Source organism: Colias philodice, chromosome 26, assembly GCF_061535455.1.
Source record: "Colias philodice isolate Cphi_HAF_F1 chromosome 26, ilColPhil1 Martin Lab GWU primary, whole genome shotgun sequence".
Lineage (NCBI taxonomy): Eukaryota > Metazoa > Arthropoda > Insecta > Lepidoptera > Pieridae > Colias > Colias philodice.
The window spans coordinates 2298468-2314852 of NC_143111.1; the positions used below are offsets into that span (position 1 = coordinate 2298468).

Here is a 16385-nt window from a genome sequence, read left to right on the forward strand (position 1 = left end):
TTCCCACCAGAGCCTATATATCACACGAAAACAATTCATAAGAAGCCTCTCTTAGTTAATATGTAAAGTGGGAGGCCAAAGGGACGTGAATATTGAGCGAACACCTATCATAGTTGACAAGTATCCGAGCGTATATCACAAGCCATCTAGATAGGTCTAAAATCTAGATCTAGACAAGTTTGAAGCTTGATAGCTGTTAGGGTTGAACCGCTAAAGTTTTATCTAATGTCATAATCTTAAAGTATCCTAATGTTAGTAGCTATATCAAATGCTTTAAGTTGTCAAAAATAGGAAGAATTGAGTTTGAATAGTTTTCATATTGTATTATGATATTTAAAATGCCATTTATTATAAATGTTTATTAGCGATGTATTTTTTGTTTAAATGAACCTTTAGATGAATTTATTATAATACTTATTTTGCATTTTGTATAACTTTTGACAATTTAATGAAAACGACTTGTAACAATATTGTACTTTTTCGCAATAACCTACCTATACTTCGAAAATGTATTTTCTGATAATAAATGAGCTTCCTTAAACTTGAGAGGTGGCAACCCTAGCAATGTTACAGGAATTTCGGTGAGGGCTGCAACCGGCCATAGATTACCGTCCCCCGTGACGGAGCGATCGAGCGTCCGCATACATAATGACTGTCTGTTTGTATGTAGCTTCCTTCACCGTTTATATATATACTAGCGGTCCGCCCCGGCTTCGCCCGTGGTACATATGAAAAATAGATGTTGGCCGATTCTCAGACTTACCCGATATGCACAGAAAATTTCATGAGAATCGGTCCACCCGTTTCGGAGGAGTATGCAGACTAACATTGTGACACGAGAATTTTATATATAAGATATAGAGGCTTATTAAGGGTGTATACTGTATAGTGCAGTATATGGCTATTAGTATGGACACAGTGAGAACTATTCATCATATTATATCAATTATAAATAGTGGGACTTTTCAAAGGTTGGTAATTTATTTTAAAGTTTAGATTTATTTAATTTCAATTGCATTGAAATAATCTCAAAGAAGATCTTTGTTCTTGCTTCATTGACAATAATTATTTGAAGAAAAATTCTATTAAAGACTACCTATATTAAGAAGAAAATCCTGGAAGTTCAGGATCTGAGTTTCCCCGGTCTTTAATTAAAAGAAACATACTAAGGATTTCTTAATAAAACAACCTAGAAAATGTGAAAGGAAACGAGACATCTCTGAGTAGATACAGTTGTAAGAATTACAGCGTTCAATATTTCTACAAATAATAAAAAGATAAACACGGAAAGGAAAATATATATAGATAGAAATATGACGGAGGAAAAATTTTAAGTAGTTTAGAATCAAAGAATGTGACCGATTTAAATCTCAAATTATTTATTATAAAATAATATATTCTATCATAATTTATTCTTGACCATATAGATATATTAATCTTCTTGCATTTCCTCTCCCGCCAGGTTGCCTGGTAGAGTTTGCTGTTTAGCAATAAGGCCGCCTTTTGGGCAAATCATGCTTTTGTATTTCTACTTCATTTTGCATACTATTAAATTATAATAATACAATTAAATAAAGCGAAGTTAGAGCTATTATAGCTTCCTAATATGTTCTGATTAGCATAGCTGTCAGTTACTTTAACTACTTACTCATGTAGTATTAGTAGATAACTATTTGTACCATACGGCATACCCTACTTGTTATATAAAAAAAAAGAAACCATTATTTAATCAAGTATTCATAATCTAATTTTAAACCAAACATAAAACAAAAGACAATACAAAACGCTCAACCAGTTTTGATACTTGAAATCTCTAACAATGTACCAAATTGAACATCAGCGATACAGATCGGTATCAAAGCGTCAGGCTATGCATTGCATACACGTTGCGTACAAAGCCACGCTTGACACAGCAGAAGTCAACCATACGGGTGCATTTCCACCAATAATGTGCGAGGATGTGTAGCGAGAAATGTGTAAATAACCAATAGTATCGCTTCAAACGTTTAGCGTTTCTAACTTCAAAAATGAGCGATATGATGGGTAATTTACAAAAAAATCCCCTACCACGCATCCTCGAACATCTCTGGTGGAAAAGCACCCTTAGCGATAGAATGACAGTACACCTAGATGCATCTTGATAGTGGAAATGTTTCACTAACTTCTATGACAAGGCAATGAGGACATAGATTTTATCACAGCCGTGTTGAAATGTACATATTTTTAAGTACGTATAAATTACGGAGTTTAATGCCGTCGCGAATTATCTTAAGTGTTATCTGGACTGCGGAAATTTTATTTTTAGAAAGGAAAATCTGCTGACTTCTAAATGAAGTATATTTTTTACGTATGTAACGTAACGATCATACGTTACTTGAAAAAGTCAACCCCATTTCAAGGAAGTAATCGACAAAAATAATTCTCTTTGAGCTTGTCAGATTAATTTCCTCTCCACATACCTGTATAGTTTTTCAATAACCCAAGTACCATAATAGAAATATTCAAGTACGGTCCTGTCCAATCTTGTACCTTATTCTCAGGTAGACACCGAATACTATTTCAGAGAAGCAATTTAAGTCGAACATTCGTATCGACTCGGCAATTGTTGAAAATTGTACCCTTTTGTTGACGGGAAATCTTCGAGAAAGGTCTATTGGTAGCAGGCTTGTATTATATTGTAAAACTTGTTAACATATAACCCACCAAGTTTCTATTACTTCTGAAAGGTTTGAATTATGACCAGGTCAAGAATCAATACTGGATTATTGTTCGGATAATTCGGTTATTTATGTTCACACTTTTGTGTTGTTCATAAATTTCACTACATTTGTACAATCTAAAGTTATCAAGACTTATATTATAATAAAGTTATTTCAGACTGCCTGTTTTATTAGATTATACAGAAATACACCATAGGATTGGAAGTTTTTAAAATGTTGGCAAAAATCTTATTTATTAAGAAGACCTCATATTACTCTATATAACAGAAGATTCTTAATCTAAAAGATGCCGTATTAATAAATCTCCAAAGTTCTATAGAGCTATATATATTATTTATAGGGTTAATTCCAGAAGCTCCAAAGATGCCTCGCCGACATTGGTCAAGCCAACTTTGGTCTCAAGGGAAAATACGACAAAATGTCTTGGCTCGCAAAGTTGCCGCATTTCTAAATTCCACTCTACCCCTAGAGAGCTGTGGAAATAAGAAATAGGATATCTTAAAATTTTATGTGACTCTTGTAATGTTAGCTTGAAGGGATTGTATCATTTAAAATTTTCCTTGCGCGTTCACAAAATTGGTATTGAATTCCAATCTTTACGACCAAATATCCATGTCTTTAGCTACCTTATATTAAATAGGCTGTATTTTGATATAATGAAAACTGCAATTATCTGAATGAAAGTAAAATAACCTTACAACTTATCCAGTATTTTGTAAGAATAATGAATTACATTAAACATCTATATTTACCGTAGTAACATGTCAACAAAACTTACTATTTACAAAGTCGAACAATCCTACCTATAATAAGTATATACATTGACGTAATATTGAACAACACCAATTCTTGGTAATAATTGTCTATAAGCTCAGTGATATTAGCACAGTTTGCGTATTTATTAGTTACAGGAGGCCGTTTCTGTAAAATTATGTCTTTGGCAATAGTTCTCTGGTACCCCATTAATTGCGATCGCCCCGTAGCAGATTACACACACCCAAAGGTTTTCTGAACTGTTGTAAATCAGCAAATTGGGTATGGGAATCTGATACTTAATACGTGTGAATTGGACTCATATTGGGGTGAACGGTTTTGGCAGGGTGAAGCTATGAGGTTCGAGGGTACGAATTGTGGTCATTGAATGGGATACATTATTATTAAGGTTACGTATATTAATTCGGGGTCGTTAGTTTTGAAAAATAACATGGTTAAAAGGAACCTGAAACGTCATTTATTTTTATTTAAGTAGATGTAGTTGTGCAAAAAAAAATGGTGATATTGTTAATATGATAATATCCACATTCTAATCTCTCCTATAATTAATATTTAATTGTAAAGTAAAAATTGATTGTTTCAAAAATTATTTTGCTGGAAGCAGTTGATAAGAAAAAAAGAAATAAATTTACATGTTAAACCTTTCCTTCCAATAAACTAAGATGACTAGTCACTTCCGTATTAAGCTGGGTATCGACTTCGCGCTCCTGGCGCGCGCGCCATGAACGACCGCGCCGAGAGTGCGTTCCGCGGAGCGCGTTCCAAATAATTGAAGTATATCAACTAAGCGCGCCTGGCGCGCGTGGCAACTGTTCCAGTGTTTGACCGTTCATCATGGAAGCTAGTCGTGTACGAGCAGCAGCAGCATTTTTTTCTTTAACTCCGGCACAGGGACTCCCATTTCACTACTGATTTCTCTCCAACCAATAAATCGCTTAGAGAAGATCTCTAAGCGATTTATTATGATGCGAAGAAATTTTACTGTTCCACAAAACTTCTTTCGTACCATTTAGCTGAATTAATTTACGGCAACTTTGTTTATTTATATATTATATCCATAATTATTACTCGGAGCGCAACAAACACAAAAAATACGACAAACCCGTCTCCATTGGCGCGCGCGCCACGTTTGATGCGCGGTAAAAAACCGACACCCGATGGAACGGACCGCTCCGCGTTCGACCGCTCCAACGAACATTTTGGCGCGCGTTCCAAACTGGTATCCATTTCACGCGGCTGGAGCGCGCGCCAATGTTCGACCTCTTGGAGCGCGAAGTCGATACTCACCTTTATACGGGTCATTACTTGTTAAATTAGATTACTTATAGTTTTTGGTTACACGGGTTCACAAGATAAATGTTTTTAGATTTTTCTCAATATCATTCTTTAAAAAATTCCCATTTTTATATTTCAAATTACCTACCTATATTCGAGGGGCGTATAAAAAGCTTATTCAAATTCGAATGTGTAAAGTATCCTTGCCTGTGACTTTAAAACAAGATATTTCAATTGTTATTCAGTACTAGAGGTCCGCCCCGGCTTCGCCCGTGGTACATATTATTTCGCAATAAAAGGTAGCCTATGTCCTTTCTCGGGTATCAAAATATCTCCATACCAAATTTCATGCAAATTGGTTCAGTAGTTTAGGCGTGATTGAGTAACAGACAGACAGACAGAGTTACTTTCGCATTTATAATATTAGTATGGATTTAATTTTCAACCATCACAACACAAAATTAATTTCAAACTGCTTAGCCAACAATTTTCAAACCACCATAGCAAGTACCCTACAAAACACCCAAGAAACCAAATTAATTCCACAACCATTCTGCAGTACGCTGCCTTATCGTCGGTAGGGCGTTTATGACGTCACGTTATCATAATGCAAAGGTTTTGGAGTAACGCAAAAAGTCCCTCACACGATTACTCACACTGAATATGTAATTTGCAGGCTCCGTAACAATATAAGGCAGTCTTTTTATCGGAGCCTATAAAACTGAAAATGGGAACTAAATTTTTGATGTTTGTATATGTATTGTTATTGAGAAGAGACGGTTGAAACGATTTTGATTCATTTTAATGTAGTGATAGATTTTTATATTGGTTAGTAAAAAATCAAAATTTGTCAGGCGAATGCATTGCTATACAGTCAGAATACATAATAAAATTTATTATATTTACGAAGGATTTTATTATTTGATAGCCAAATTAAGCCAGAGTCAAATTAGACAACAAATTAGGTATATAACCTCAATGTTCATTACGCTTTTATTTCATAATACACCCCACTTTGTACCGAAAGGCAAATAAAAGTTCGCGGCATTGCAACTTATGCCTTATTCCAAAACTTGTAATGCAAAAAATGCCATAGCACAACTCATAAAGGACACCAATTTTAAACTTTCTCAAGACAATATAAAAACCGTCGTTATACAAAAAAAGCATCTAATCCCACGCATTAAAATTCAAAAACGCGCAACACGTGCACAACAACGGCGCTCAGAACAAAAATTGCCTTCCAAAATCACGATAATTAAGTCGACTCCCCTTATTTTGTAATTTAATAAAAACTTCCCCCGTATATAAATCAGTACGAAATCCGTTAAAATATTCTTTTGACATCGGCTAATCTTTAATATTGAGCGAAATATAACTTGTTCCATAAGAGCCGTGATGCAAATATCCCAAACTAAATAAATAATGTATGAATCTCGAGTTAGGGCGAAAGTTTTGCATTAATCCTTGGTATGGTATTAAAAGTTAGTTTGGAACATCAATAACTGTGTTAGGCCTTAGTTTCTGAACTTAATTATGGATTTTTATACTCTTTGTGCGAAGATTTATCAGCGGAGAATTAATAAAAGTTTAACTCGTTTGCAAGTTATCTGACTAGCGGCGTCATCAGCTTGGAGCCAAGTATTATGAAATAGGTATAGTCCAAGTAGGTTACTAGTATTCACTTCTTCGTCCTAGGTTTTCTGAGTAGTAGCTAAACAATTTTTAAGACAAATTCAGCGTTATTACGTCGCAACTATCAACATATTAAAACACAAAAATGTCCAAACCATAGGTAGGAGGAAATCCGAGCCTAATTTTGACAACCTTTAAAAAAAATGTGGGTATCTTCAAAAAAACAAAGGTATAAAAGCCACCAACGCCACTCAAGGCGTTTAGTATTTACGTAACTCGCAGACACAGCGGATTGTAAAATCGTAGTGACAGGTTGAATGCGCCTGTCAACGACTTGCCTGTAATTAATTGCCTTTATGCAGTGCTGCTTTCCGCATATCGTATTCCGACTTGTTAATTATGTAATGTTACAGCTTATTGGAGTTAAAACTTTGAATTGTGTGGCACTAATTGTTCGCTTTTTCGACGACCGCGAAGTTCTAAATAATGCATGCTCGGTATAGGGAAGTATTTTAATTGACAAACAAGGATTTGTTTTTTGCAGTTGAAATTTAGATTTTTTTGTTCGATTGTTTAGGTTTTATGAATTGGATTTGTTATTTCGAAATTACGATATTTTTCAAATTTATTTCGATTTCTTTTATTTAGATATGCAACCAAGTTTTGAAACATAAAACTGCAATATCTCTGGAGCGACTTCTGTTACATTTACACCAATTTTTAATTCTACAATCAATTACGTCCTAATCTTGAAAAACGACAAACCGAGTTATCATCGTAAAACTCCGCAAATAACAAAAACAGTCAACCGGCGTCGCGTCCATAACAATATAATTTATTAAAACGACTTGAGAACATTTCTCGGATTCGTAAACAAAATTTATAATTCCTTATCTTCCAATTTATAATTCTGGAACCCTTTTAAGCCTAGCTTTGTAGAAGTAACTGTAAATATTCATGGCCATCTAACTTTAGATCTTATCCGTTGAATGGAGTTGTTTTATTGTTTCTTAAACCTTTGATTAACTTGCTGGTGCTCCTGTCTTCGCTCCTATTTATAGCAATTTTATAGCAAATTAATTCTAAGGTTTCTAAAAGTGAAAGATTTTGATGAAATTGTGATAGTCATTTTGGGAAACTTATTATTATTATTTAAACTATTATTATTTAAACTTATTATTAACTTATTATTATCACTGTCTGTAAGTACCCGCAAAATGTTAACTTCTAAAATAATTAGCAATCTATAGGGAATTAAAATGTTTATATACGAGTCCTGTTTGCGTCATTAGAAAGAAGAGATGCTATATAGAAAAATATGTCGTCAATTAATCGAAAATCCAAACCTCACAGAATCATACCTGAGCACTATACAAACAACTCTCAATTATACACCTTGATTAAAACAATTATTTGACAATTGCCATCAAAACGTTCAACCGTTAATTAGTCGAGGCTTTTATTTAGTCAATTCACGATCAAAGTGTTTGCAGAGAGTAAATCAAAGCAAATTGGATAATAAACATTTTGGATTCGACATTGTCTCACTCGTTAGAGTTAAATGCTACGACCGCGACGCAATCAGTTGGAGTCGGTTTACTCACTTTGAGGTGGATATCGACGTAACGCTAATGTTTCATATAAGCACAAGTAGGTACTTAAATAAATCTTAAAAGAAAATGAAAAAGCTGTAGGCAGTTAAACCACACACTTATAGTCGCTAATAGCCTAATTTTGGACACATAGGTACTTCACATACATTTGTTATTATAACTGACAGATAAGCTAAATAGAACATCTGAAATTGGAAATATCACCATTATTATAGAGAGAAATTTGTCTTTCCATTGTGTTCTAAAATTATAAGACACTTAACAGTCACTGCAGGCTGTACATTAAGTGTATCAAAAGTAAAATATAATCTATTGTCGTTTAGAAGTGATAGTATATTGGTTCATATAGCGTAAATTTCTTATAAACGACTGCGACAATTATTTCTCAGTTAGCGTGAGCACTGTCTTAATCCTATTAATTTCTACTTCCTTTCCAGTAATAGCATTATCTCTTCTAACGGTGCTAAATATAAAGACATCTTGAAAATACCCATTTACAATACGAAGATATACCTACCTATTTTTAGATTGTTTTAATTTAGATAATTAAAGATAGATATATGGGGCTTTCAATGAGTTGAATAAATAACTTAAATTGAATTATATATTTATCTCTATCATATTAATAATTATCTGATGTATAAACGAATTATTCTAATACGCTATCCAATCTATTGTGTTTCGTATAGCAAATAAACCCAAGTTCGAGGTCCGGGGCTAAACGTATATGCATATCTAATTGGGTCTAATTCATATGCTATTAAGTCCCCTGACCGCTAACATTACGCACTACACACAAATTACTAATTCAAGGCACAAGATCCCATTTGTACAGAGCATTAATAAATTAGAGATATCGATCCGCACAGTGGGTAAACAGGCTCAATCATTCGATACACATCGAATTGTTTGAAAATGCATGACAGGGTTCCGTTCAAATGTAAATGTATTGTCAATGTTGGGAGAGGATCCCTAAATATATATGGGATTGACTTGCCTAATTTATAGAATAATTTAATATACGATTGCTTTATTCTGTCTAAGTCTGAATCTACATAGTGAATTATTTAAGCATTGGTGGATCTATCTATAAGAGCTAAGAGCATATGAATTAGACCCAACAAGGCTAAAAAGTGCTTTACGATTATTGTTTCAATATTACTTATATACCTAATTAGCTACATCTACACGCAGCCAAAAAGCAAGGAAAAAAATCGTTCTGGTAGCGTTTGGACTTGTGTGGACGGACCAGTGTTCTGACTTATTATATTGATACCTGTATTATCAGGAAATAACGCGAGACTTACTCGAAACTCATTCTTCGACATTTGGAGTCTTCAAGTCTGGATACTCACCTGAAAAGATAGAAAAAAATTGTTAGTTAACTTAATAAATAGTCAATGAAAGATATAGAACTCATTGGGGGGAATTCTCTTTAAAGCTGGCGCTTTAAATACATGGCTGTATTAATTTTCGCGTCATGACTTTCATGGTATCAAATACGCTGTGCACAATAGAAGAAAAAACAGTTAACAATTGATGTAAAATGTTGTAGAAAAATCTTATTACAAAAGTGAACATAAGTCAATCTTATACTAGCATCACATTTAACAAATTCCTTACATATTTCTATCACGTCTCACGAAAAGCTCGGCTACAAAGTAACGTTTTCTCGTCAAAATACCCAAATACGTATAAAACCGAACGGTTCGACTCTTCATTCATACCGTTCCGATCTACGCAGTAACCGTTTCCCATCAGACTATCAGCTAAGAGTGTAATAAAAACGCTGAACACTTCGCGTCGAAAGTGCTCATTAAAGGACTGTGGGGTAAATTAATAGACGCGAGTGGGACGACGCTATGCGTGCGAGCGAGAGAGACGCCTAACAGCCAATATCCTTTCGATCAGCTGTGCGCGGAAACAGCTGGGAGCGTCGGTTATTTTTTTGAATTTGACGAACTTTTTTTCGAATCGATTCCATTTCGGTTGGGACACATGTTTACGTATTAATTGGTACAGCTGTATTTTGGTAAATTGCCGTATCATGTTTATTGCCTATTGTCTTTGGGAAGCAATGTTACGGCATCAGATGTAGGATTGTAAAGTTCGTTCGAGGCCTATTCGTGTATGTGCGTGACAATACTTATGTGTAAGGTAATTTGTTAAGATTGTACGGAACAGATGTGTGGTGGAATGTTAAATTTAGCTACATTTGTAATAATTAATTGCTATGTTAAGACCTAATGTGTACACGTGTATTACGAGTTAAGACACTACTTGTTCAGAAATAAGCAATAAATTCAAAGAATTTTGACATTTTTTTAATTCACTGTTATACTTTGACCATCTTTTTTCATTAAGCTAAGTAATGATAAATTTTTGAGTAAATTTTTCCTTACTAGCACAAATCATACAATACAGATGTTCAATTCTGAATCGAACGTAATCTCTATAGAAATCACGTTCACACGTACTACAGCCTTATCTCCTATATAACAATATGTTATCACGCGAATTAACATAATCCATGTTACTGCATTGTTACATGTATAATGAACGAAAAACTTGTTTACACACTACGCGATACGGCTGCTTTATCGCTTGTGGGGGGATTATTAATGGCCGATTTTTATAATTTGGACATGTCGTTAAAAAGGTTATATTTTATGTGTTATCGTTATACGTAGATCGTTATAAAAATGTTTGAAAGTTGAAAGTAAACCTTAACGCTTTATGACTACTGTACTATTGACTATTTAGACCAAACTTGCAAACATATAACTATCGATTCGAAAAAAAGTAACGTTCGTTAACCAATAAAGTAACACATATTGTAATTAATGAACAGATTATACTATAGAGTATTCCATACTGTCCCAGAACTTTCAATTAAATTACCAGGACTATAAATAACAACTGATAAGTGCTAAAGACATTATAAGTCCATTATCTCTCCAAAGGAGTAGTTGCGTGATAATATACGTTTATTTTAACTTAATTAGTGAATGAATCGACACATCATGTGTCCCTTTTAAACGCAATACATAAATGTTCAATTAAATTAAACTTTATACCCATGAAATAAAAGTTTAAATTGCATACTAACTATACACATGTTAAATTGAGTTAATTTCATTCCTTATTATACTTGTCGATATCACGATACTGATCATTCTTCTTATTTAAACCTACATAATCTATACTTAATATTATAAATCTGAAGAGTTTGTTTTTTTTTTTTTGACTGCTCTAATCTCAGGAACTACTGGTCCGATTTGAAAAATTCTTTCGGTGTTAGATAGCCCATTTATCGAGAAAGGCTATAGACTATATATCATCTAACTAAGACCAACAGGAGCGGAGCACTGCAGGTAAAACCGCGGAGCACAGCTAGTATATTGTATTATGTGTGTCGCGCGTATTTTTTTCGCACAGTGAGTAAAACAGGACTAGTTGTCGACTGAGAACAAAAACTTAAAAGCGATATTAACAAGTTGTAAACTTTCTGATATCGTGTAAGCACGAAACGATTTCAATGCGGTTGTTGTTTTTTTAATTTTTGTTATAATTAATCTTGTATACGACTGCGGTAGATTCTTGGTTAATTTTTCTTTGTCTTATGACTTGAAGTCGCATTTTTTTATGAAATGTAGATAAGTATATTTTCGAATGTTTTCCTCAATGTTGTTAATTTATTAAATATAATGCATGCGTATATTTTTGATAGTATAATAATAGTTATACATACATAACTAACTATACGTTTAACGTATGGAGAAAATATAATATCGTGATAAGGATCCCCCTTTGTTCTATTCTTTACGTTTTTATTTGAATATGTTAAGATAGTATGGATATATTCTATTGTGTGATAAACAGTGACAGATAAGAAAAGATTTTAATCAATCTTTCAATAAGTTGATAAGATTACTTCTTTATCTTCAGGAAACTATTTTTTACCTAAACCTCGTTTTATTCGCCTGCTTGGCATAGTGATTGACACGAAAGCGTAGAACCGAGGGGGTCCTAGGATCGATTCCCAGTGGAGACGAAGAAAAAAAAATGTATCGGTCTGGCAGGCCACCGAAAGCTGATCACCTACTTGTCCCTAAAGAAAATCGATCAGTGAAACAGATGTATGCATAATGCATTTGCCCTTTACCCCACTTGGGGACACGGGGCTACACTTTTTCGTATTTTTCGCCTGTTTTATACAGGAAAGATAATGACAAAGATAGTTTGAGTTTCAGCAAACTATCTTACCATAGTGTGACAACACCCAATAAAGAATAAAAACAACTTTTGAAAAGCATCCATTTATAATTACCTACATTAACATCGTCTGACGCCGTAATGATTTTGTTTTGAAAACTTTTCTAGTATTTCATGATTTAAAGTTTAGTAGGCACGCGACTCAGACACGCTCTTATGTTATGGATTTAAACAAAAATACGGTTTTAAGCACGAAATTACAGCGCTGCCAGCAATTTAAATTATCAGTTTATTTTAGTGTTTATTACCCACGTTGAACGAATGCTGATATTATTTGTGAAATTACTAGAAAATTGCTTCGCGTTACATATTTTTAAAATCATAAAAATGCTATGGTATGTACTAGGTGTAAGAACAATAATTCTCTAGTCTATGCTACAATGCTGTCAACATTTAAAAACTGTGTGATATATTCGAAAAACGAACTTTAAGTTACAATTCGAAATCCCGAATGGAAGTTTAAATCCCTTTCTGTGACAGATGTAAAATGAATTTAAATTCGGAACAGCTCAAACAATGCCTCGAAATTTAAAACTGACAACTCGCACACCCGAACCCATTTATCATAACGCCAAATTGAAAAGCCACTCCGTTCTTCGGAATACAAGATCATTAGTTGTATTTGAATTCGATCGTATAAAGTATAAACAATGCTTTTCGGGAACTTTGTACTCTACATCTTTCGAATACGGTGTAGTTTTGTTTGTTTTCGTAGGCTTAAGTTAAGAAGTTTAATATTTAATGTTTTGCGAAACATTTAATGAATTGATTTCCATTCAGATTTATCTAAAGGGAGGCGGAGATTCCGTTCGCTCGAGCGCTTTTCTATCAGCGATGAATTTTCAAACGCTTGCAGGTTGCTGATGTTTATTTTAATAGGATTATTTACCGGTGCTTCACAAACTCTAATTAACGCGAAGTGTTTCTAAATAATTACAGTCTCCATAAAGATAATGGTGAATAATGAATAAAATGCATATAATCCCTTCTTAATTTATACGTCGCTCCATCAGAATCAACATTACAAAGTACACAATATCTCCGGAGTCCTCAAAATTTTATAACCCAAACTAAAAATGAGTCGACTCCAACCCACAGACCCAATTTAACTTTGCCCCGTGACACTGTAAAATCGACTTTATTATTTAACTTATAAGCTTCAAATGAACTGCAGTCTGCAGCTGAATTATGCAACGTAGTGTAGTGGCTCGGTTACTCAGTATTATGACACCGGCGACACTGTGTCGTTCTGTGTGCACCTCTTAATGTATATTGTACGGAGATCGTCATAGTAGCTAATAGTAGTTGGAAACGGTGTTAAAGTAAATGGTTGTATTGCAGGATGCTTTTTACGAGTTCATACGTAATTATTAGTGTGGGACTTGCATTTTTTGTTCGTGTATCATGAGAACTATTTCTTTTAGTTTGATTACATCTAATTTCATTGCAGGTGTTGACTAAATGACATGAACTAACATAAATTGCTTTTACGACGTGAATTGCGTGAAGCGTATGATCAATGTAGATTTTTTATAATTATTTATTCAAATAAATGTTATGGGTAAAGTTGCAACACATCTTGCAAACCTTTTTTGCGGCTATAGTCATACATCTTTTTATAGCTAAACTAGCTTTCCGCCCGCGGCTTCGCCCGCATTTTCAAAGATAAACCCGCATAGTTCCCGTTCCCGTAGTATTTCCGGGATAAAACCTATCCTATGTGTTAATCCAAGTTACCCTCTATATGTGTGCTAAAATTCATTGTAATCGGTTCAGTAGTTTTTGCGTGAAAGAGTAACAAACATCCATACAAACTTTCACATTTATAATATTAATAGGATTTAATACTAAAATAGAGCAATAATTTCGACACATGAAAGTTCTCCTAAATACACGCATATATGAAAAAAAATCATTCGTTAAAAACGCTCCACTTTTCTTTGACCTTACTCTCTGTATTAGCAAAGCACCATTAAAGTGTACATTTACCCTAGCCCATACACTACAGGTGATGCTTAAATGGATATAAACGTATCCCTAGGTTTTATAGCGCGAGTCGGGCCATAACTGTCTGTCCTAGTCAAATTAGTTTCGGTTTATTGCTCCTGTAATGGCCCAGTGACGAGAATGATGCAATAGCGCCTTGATGTCTGCGAAATTTAACCACTTTTAATATAATCCTACCTATTTATCCGTGTAAATTGCTACAAGCACTCGAGAATAACATTTTTGAAGTAAAACTTCCTTAGGCGCGTTGAAAATCGTCATGGCAATACCGTCACATAATGGAGTAATGCGACGATTTTGGTATCTTTGAATCTTGTCAAAGAAGTTTCACTTCTGACACGTGTGCTCAACAAACACGCCCTTATTTATCAAACTACCACTCCTTAGAGAAGAATCGGTAAGGAAATAGGTGGTTATTAGGTAATTACAAATAATACAAGCTGTTTTTGTTCTGCCAGTTGTATGTTTTGATTTAAATGTGTAAAGGCTAAAATAATTTGTAGAATGCATCGCATGCCCAATGTAGGGTACACTGCTGACTGCAATGCAGAAAAAATGTGGGTTTCCAGTTCACATGTAACAAAATGTGTTGATTTGTGCCTGATAAATCCGTACATAGTATAAAACAAAGTAGCTTTATCTGTCCCTATGTTATACTTAAATCGTTAAAACTACGCAACGGATTTTAATGCGGTTTTTAAATAGAGTTTTTTTAAGCTATTGCATAGCTTCTATCGCGGGCCTTGAGCGCGGGGACCGAATCGAGAAATTCCGTAACGAAAAAACCCTCACGCTCCCCACTCCGACGGGCTCGGAGGCATGCTATGCTTTACCGCGGCAGTCCACGAGTGCCAAACGTCTTTTTTTTATCAATAGGCAGAAGTTTGGCCACAATCCCGCCTGATGGGAAGCGGCGATGTGGCCTACTTGGTTGCACGTCTGCCTAGAGTGATTCAAGAGGAAGGTTTTAGTATGTAACTTATTAGGTTGACAAATGGTTGGTTTATTAATTTATTTATTTGTAGAAAAAGTGGGCGAAGCCGCGGGCGGAAAGCTCGTGTTTATTATATAAATAACTACATGGGTAATGTAGTGAGGGATCATTTATCATGCCACGTGTTAAGAGGGAGCAAGGGTCTCAGGAAATATCACATAATTTGCGAAAAACGGGAAATTTTGTGACGCAATGTAATCAAAAAACACCATAAGCTTCACATAATTGATGGATATCCCCAAGGAATTGCTACAATGAAGGAAGAATAGTAAGATTAGAAGATATGATAGTACTAATAAGAAGCAAAGTTATTACGCACTAATTATTATTCATCCAAGTTATATACAGGGATGTGATGATATCCAAATCTTATAAAAATGAATCGCAAAATGTGTTGGTAAGCGCATAACTCGAGAACGGCTGAACCGATTTCGATAATTCTTTTTTTATTATATTCCTTGAAGTACAAGGATGGTTCTTATGTAGAGAAAACGTAAATATGTACCACGGGCGAAGCCGGGGCGGACCGCTAGTTGTATCATAAAAATTATTATCATAATTGTATCTATTGAACGATGGAAAAAATTTCATTTTTATCTTTGCCTTTATAGGTATTTAAGAGACATATTTGTACCTTTGACCTTAATCGAAACAGGACTTTCCATAATTGTTTGTTAAATAAGCCATTACAAAATTTGCAATCGAAGTACCAAGTCGTCTTATAGTACAATGTAATCAAACGAGTTATGATCGATTGGCAATCGAATCAATTCGATTGTTAGATTGGAATTATTCGATTATTCGATATTATAATCGATTGCATTAATGTCACAAGTGATGAATAGTTATGTAACATATGCCATCAGTTATGTATGATAGTTGTGATGATTATGAATCGAGTATTTAGGTTGTGTTGTGTAATTTTAGAATTGTGATCTTTCAATCGTTTGGATAATGATGTGTTATACTTTTTAATACACTTATGAATGTAGCAAGTTAATAATTTTAACGAGGATTGAAAAATTAAACGTCATTCATAAAAATAGTGGTGTTAAAACAAAGTACTGCGAAACTACTATGAGCACAAATACA

General features: G+C 34.2%; 2 protein-coding genes across 16 annotated transcripts in view; one reads left to right on the top strand and one right to left on the bottom strand.

Moving 5' to 3' along the window:
- LOC149476771 (E3 ubiquitin-protein ligase SH3RF1-like) overlaps positions 1 to 16385 on the top strand; it is a 386219-nt gene that overhangs the window by 269033 nt on the left and 100801 nt on the right. The window lies entirely within an intron of this gene.
- Positions 1 to 16385, bottom strand: part of brat (tripartite motif-containing protein brain tumor) — a 432659-nt gene that overhangs the window by 5984 nt on the left and 410290 nt on the right. For 9 of the 15 annotated variants that reach the window (XM_089711162.1, XM_089711158.1, XM_089711161.1 and 6 more), the window contains one exon: positions 9325 to 9372. The exons of 5 other annotated variants lie outside the window; for them this stretch is intronic. In XM_089711162.1, coding sequence (XP_089567288.1) covers positions 9325 to 9335 — 11 coding nt within the window. In that variant the 5' untranslated portion in view covers positions 9336 to 9372. Of the gene's footprint in view, positions 1 to 9293; positions 9373 to 16385 lie in introns of all 15 variants that reach the window. One more of the 15 variants, XM_089711168.1, reaches the window with a different exon arrangement.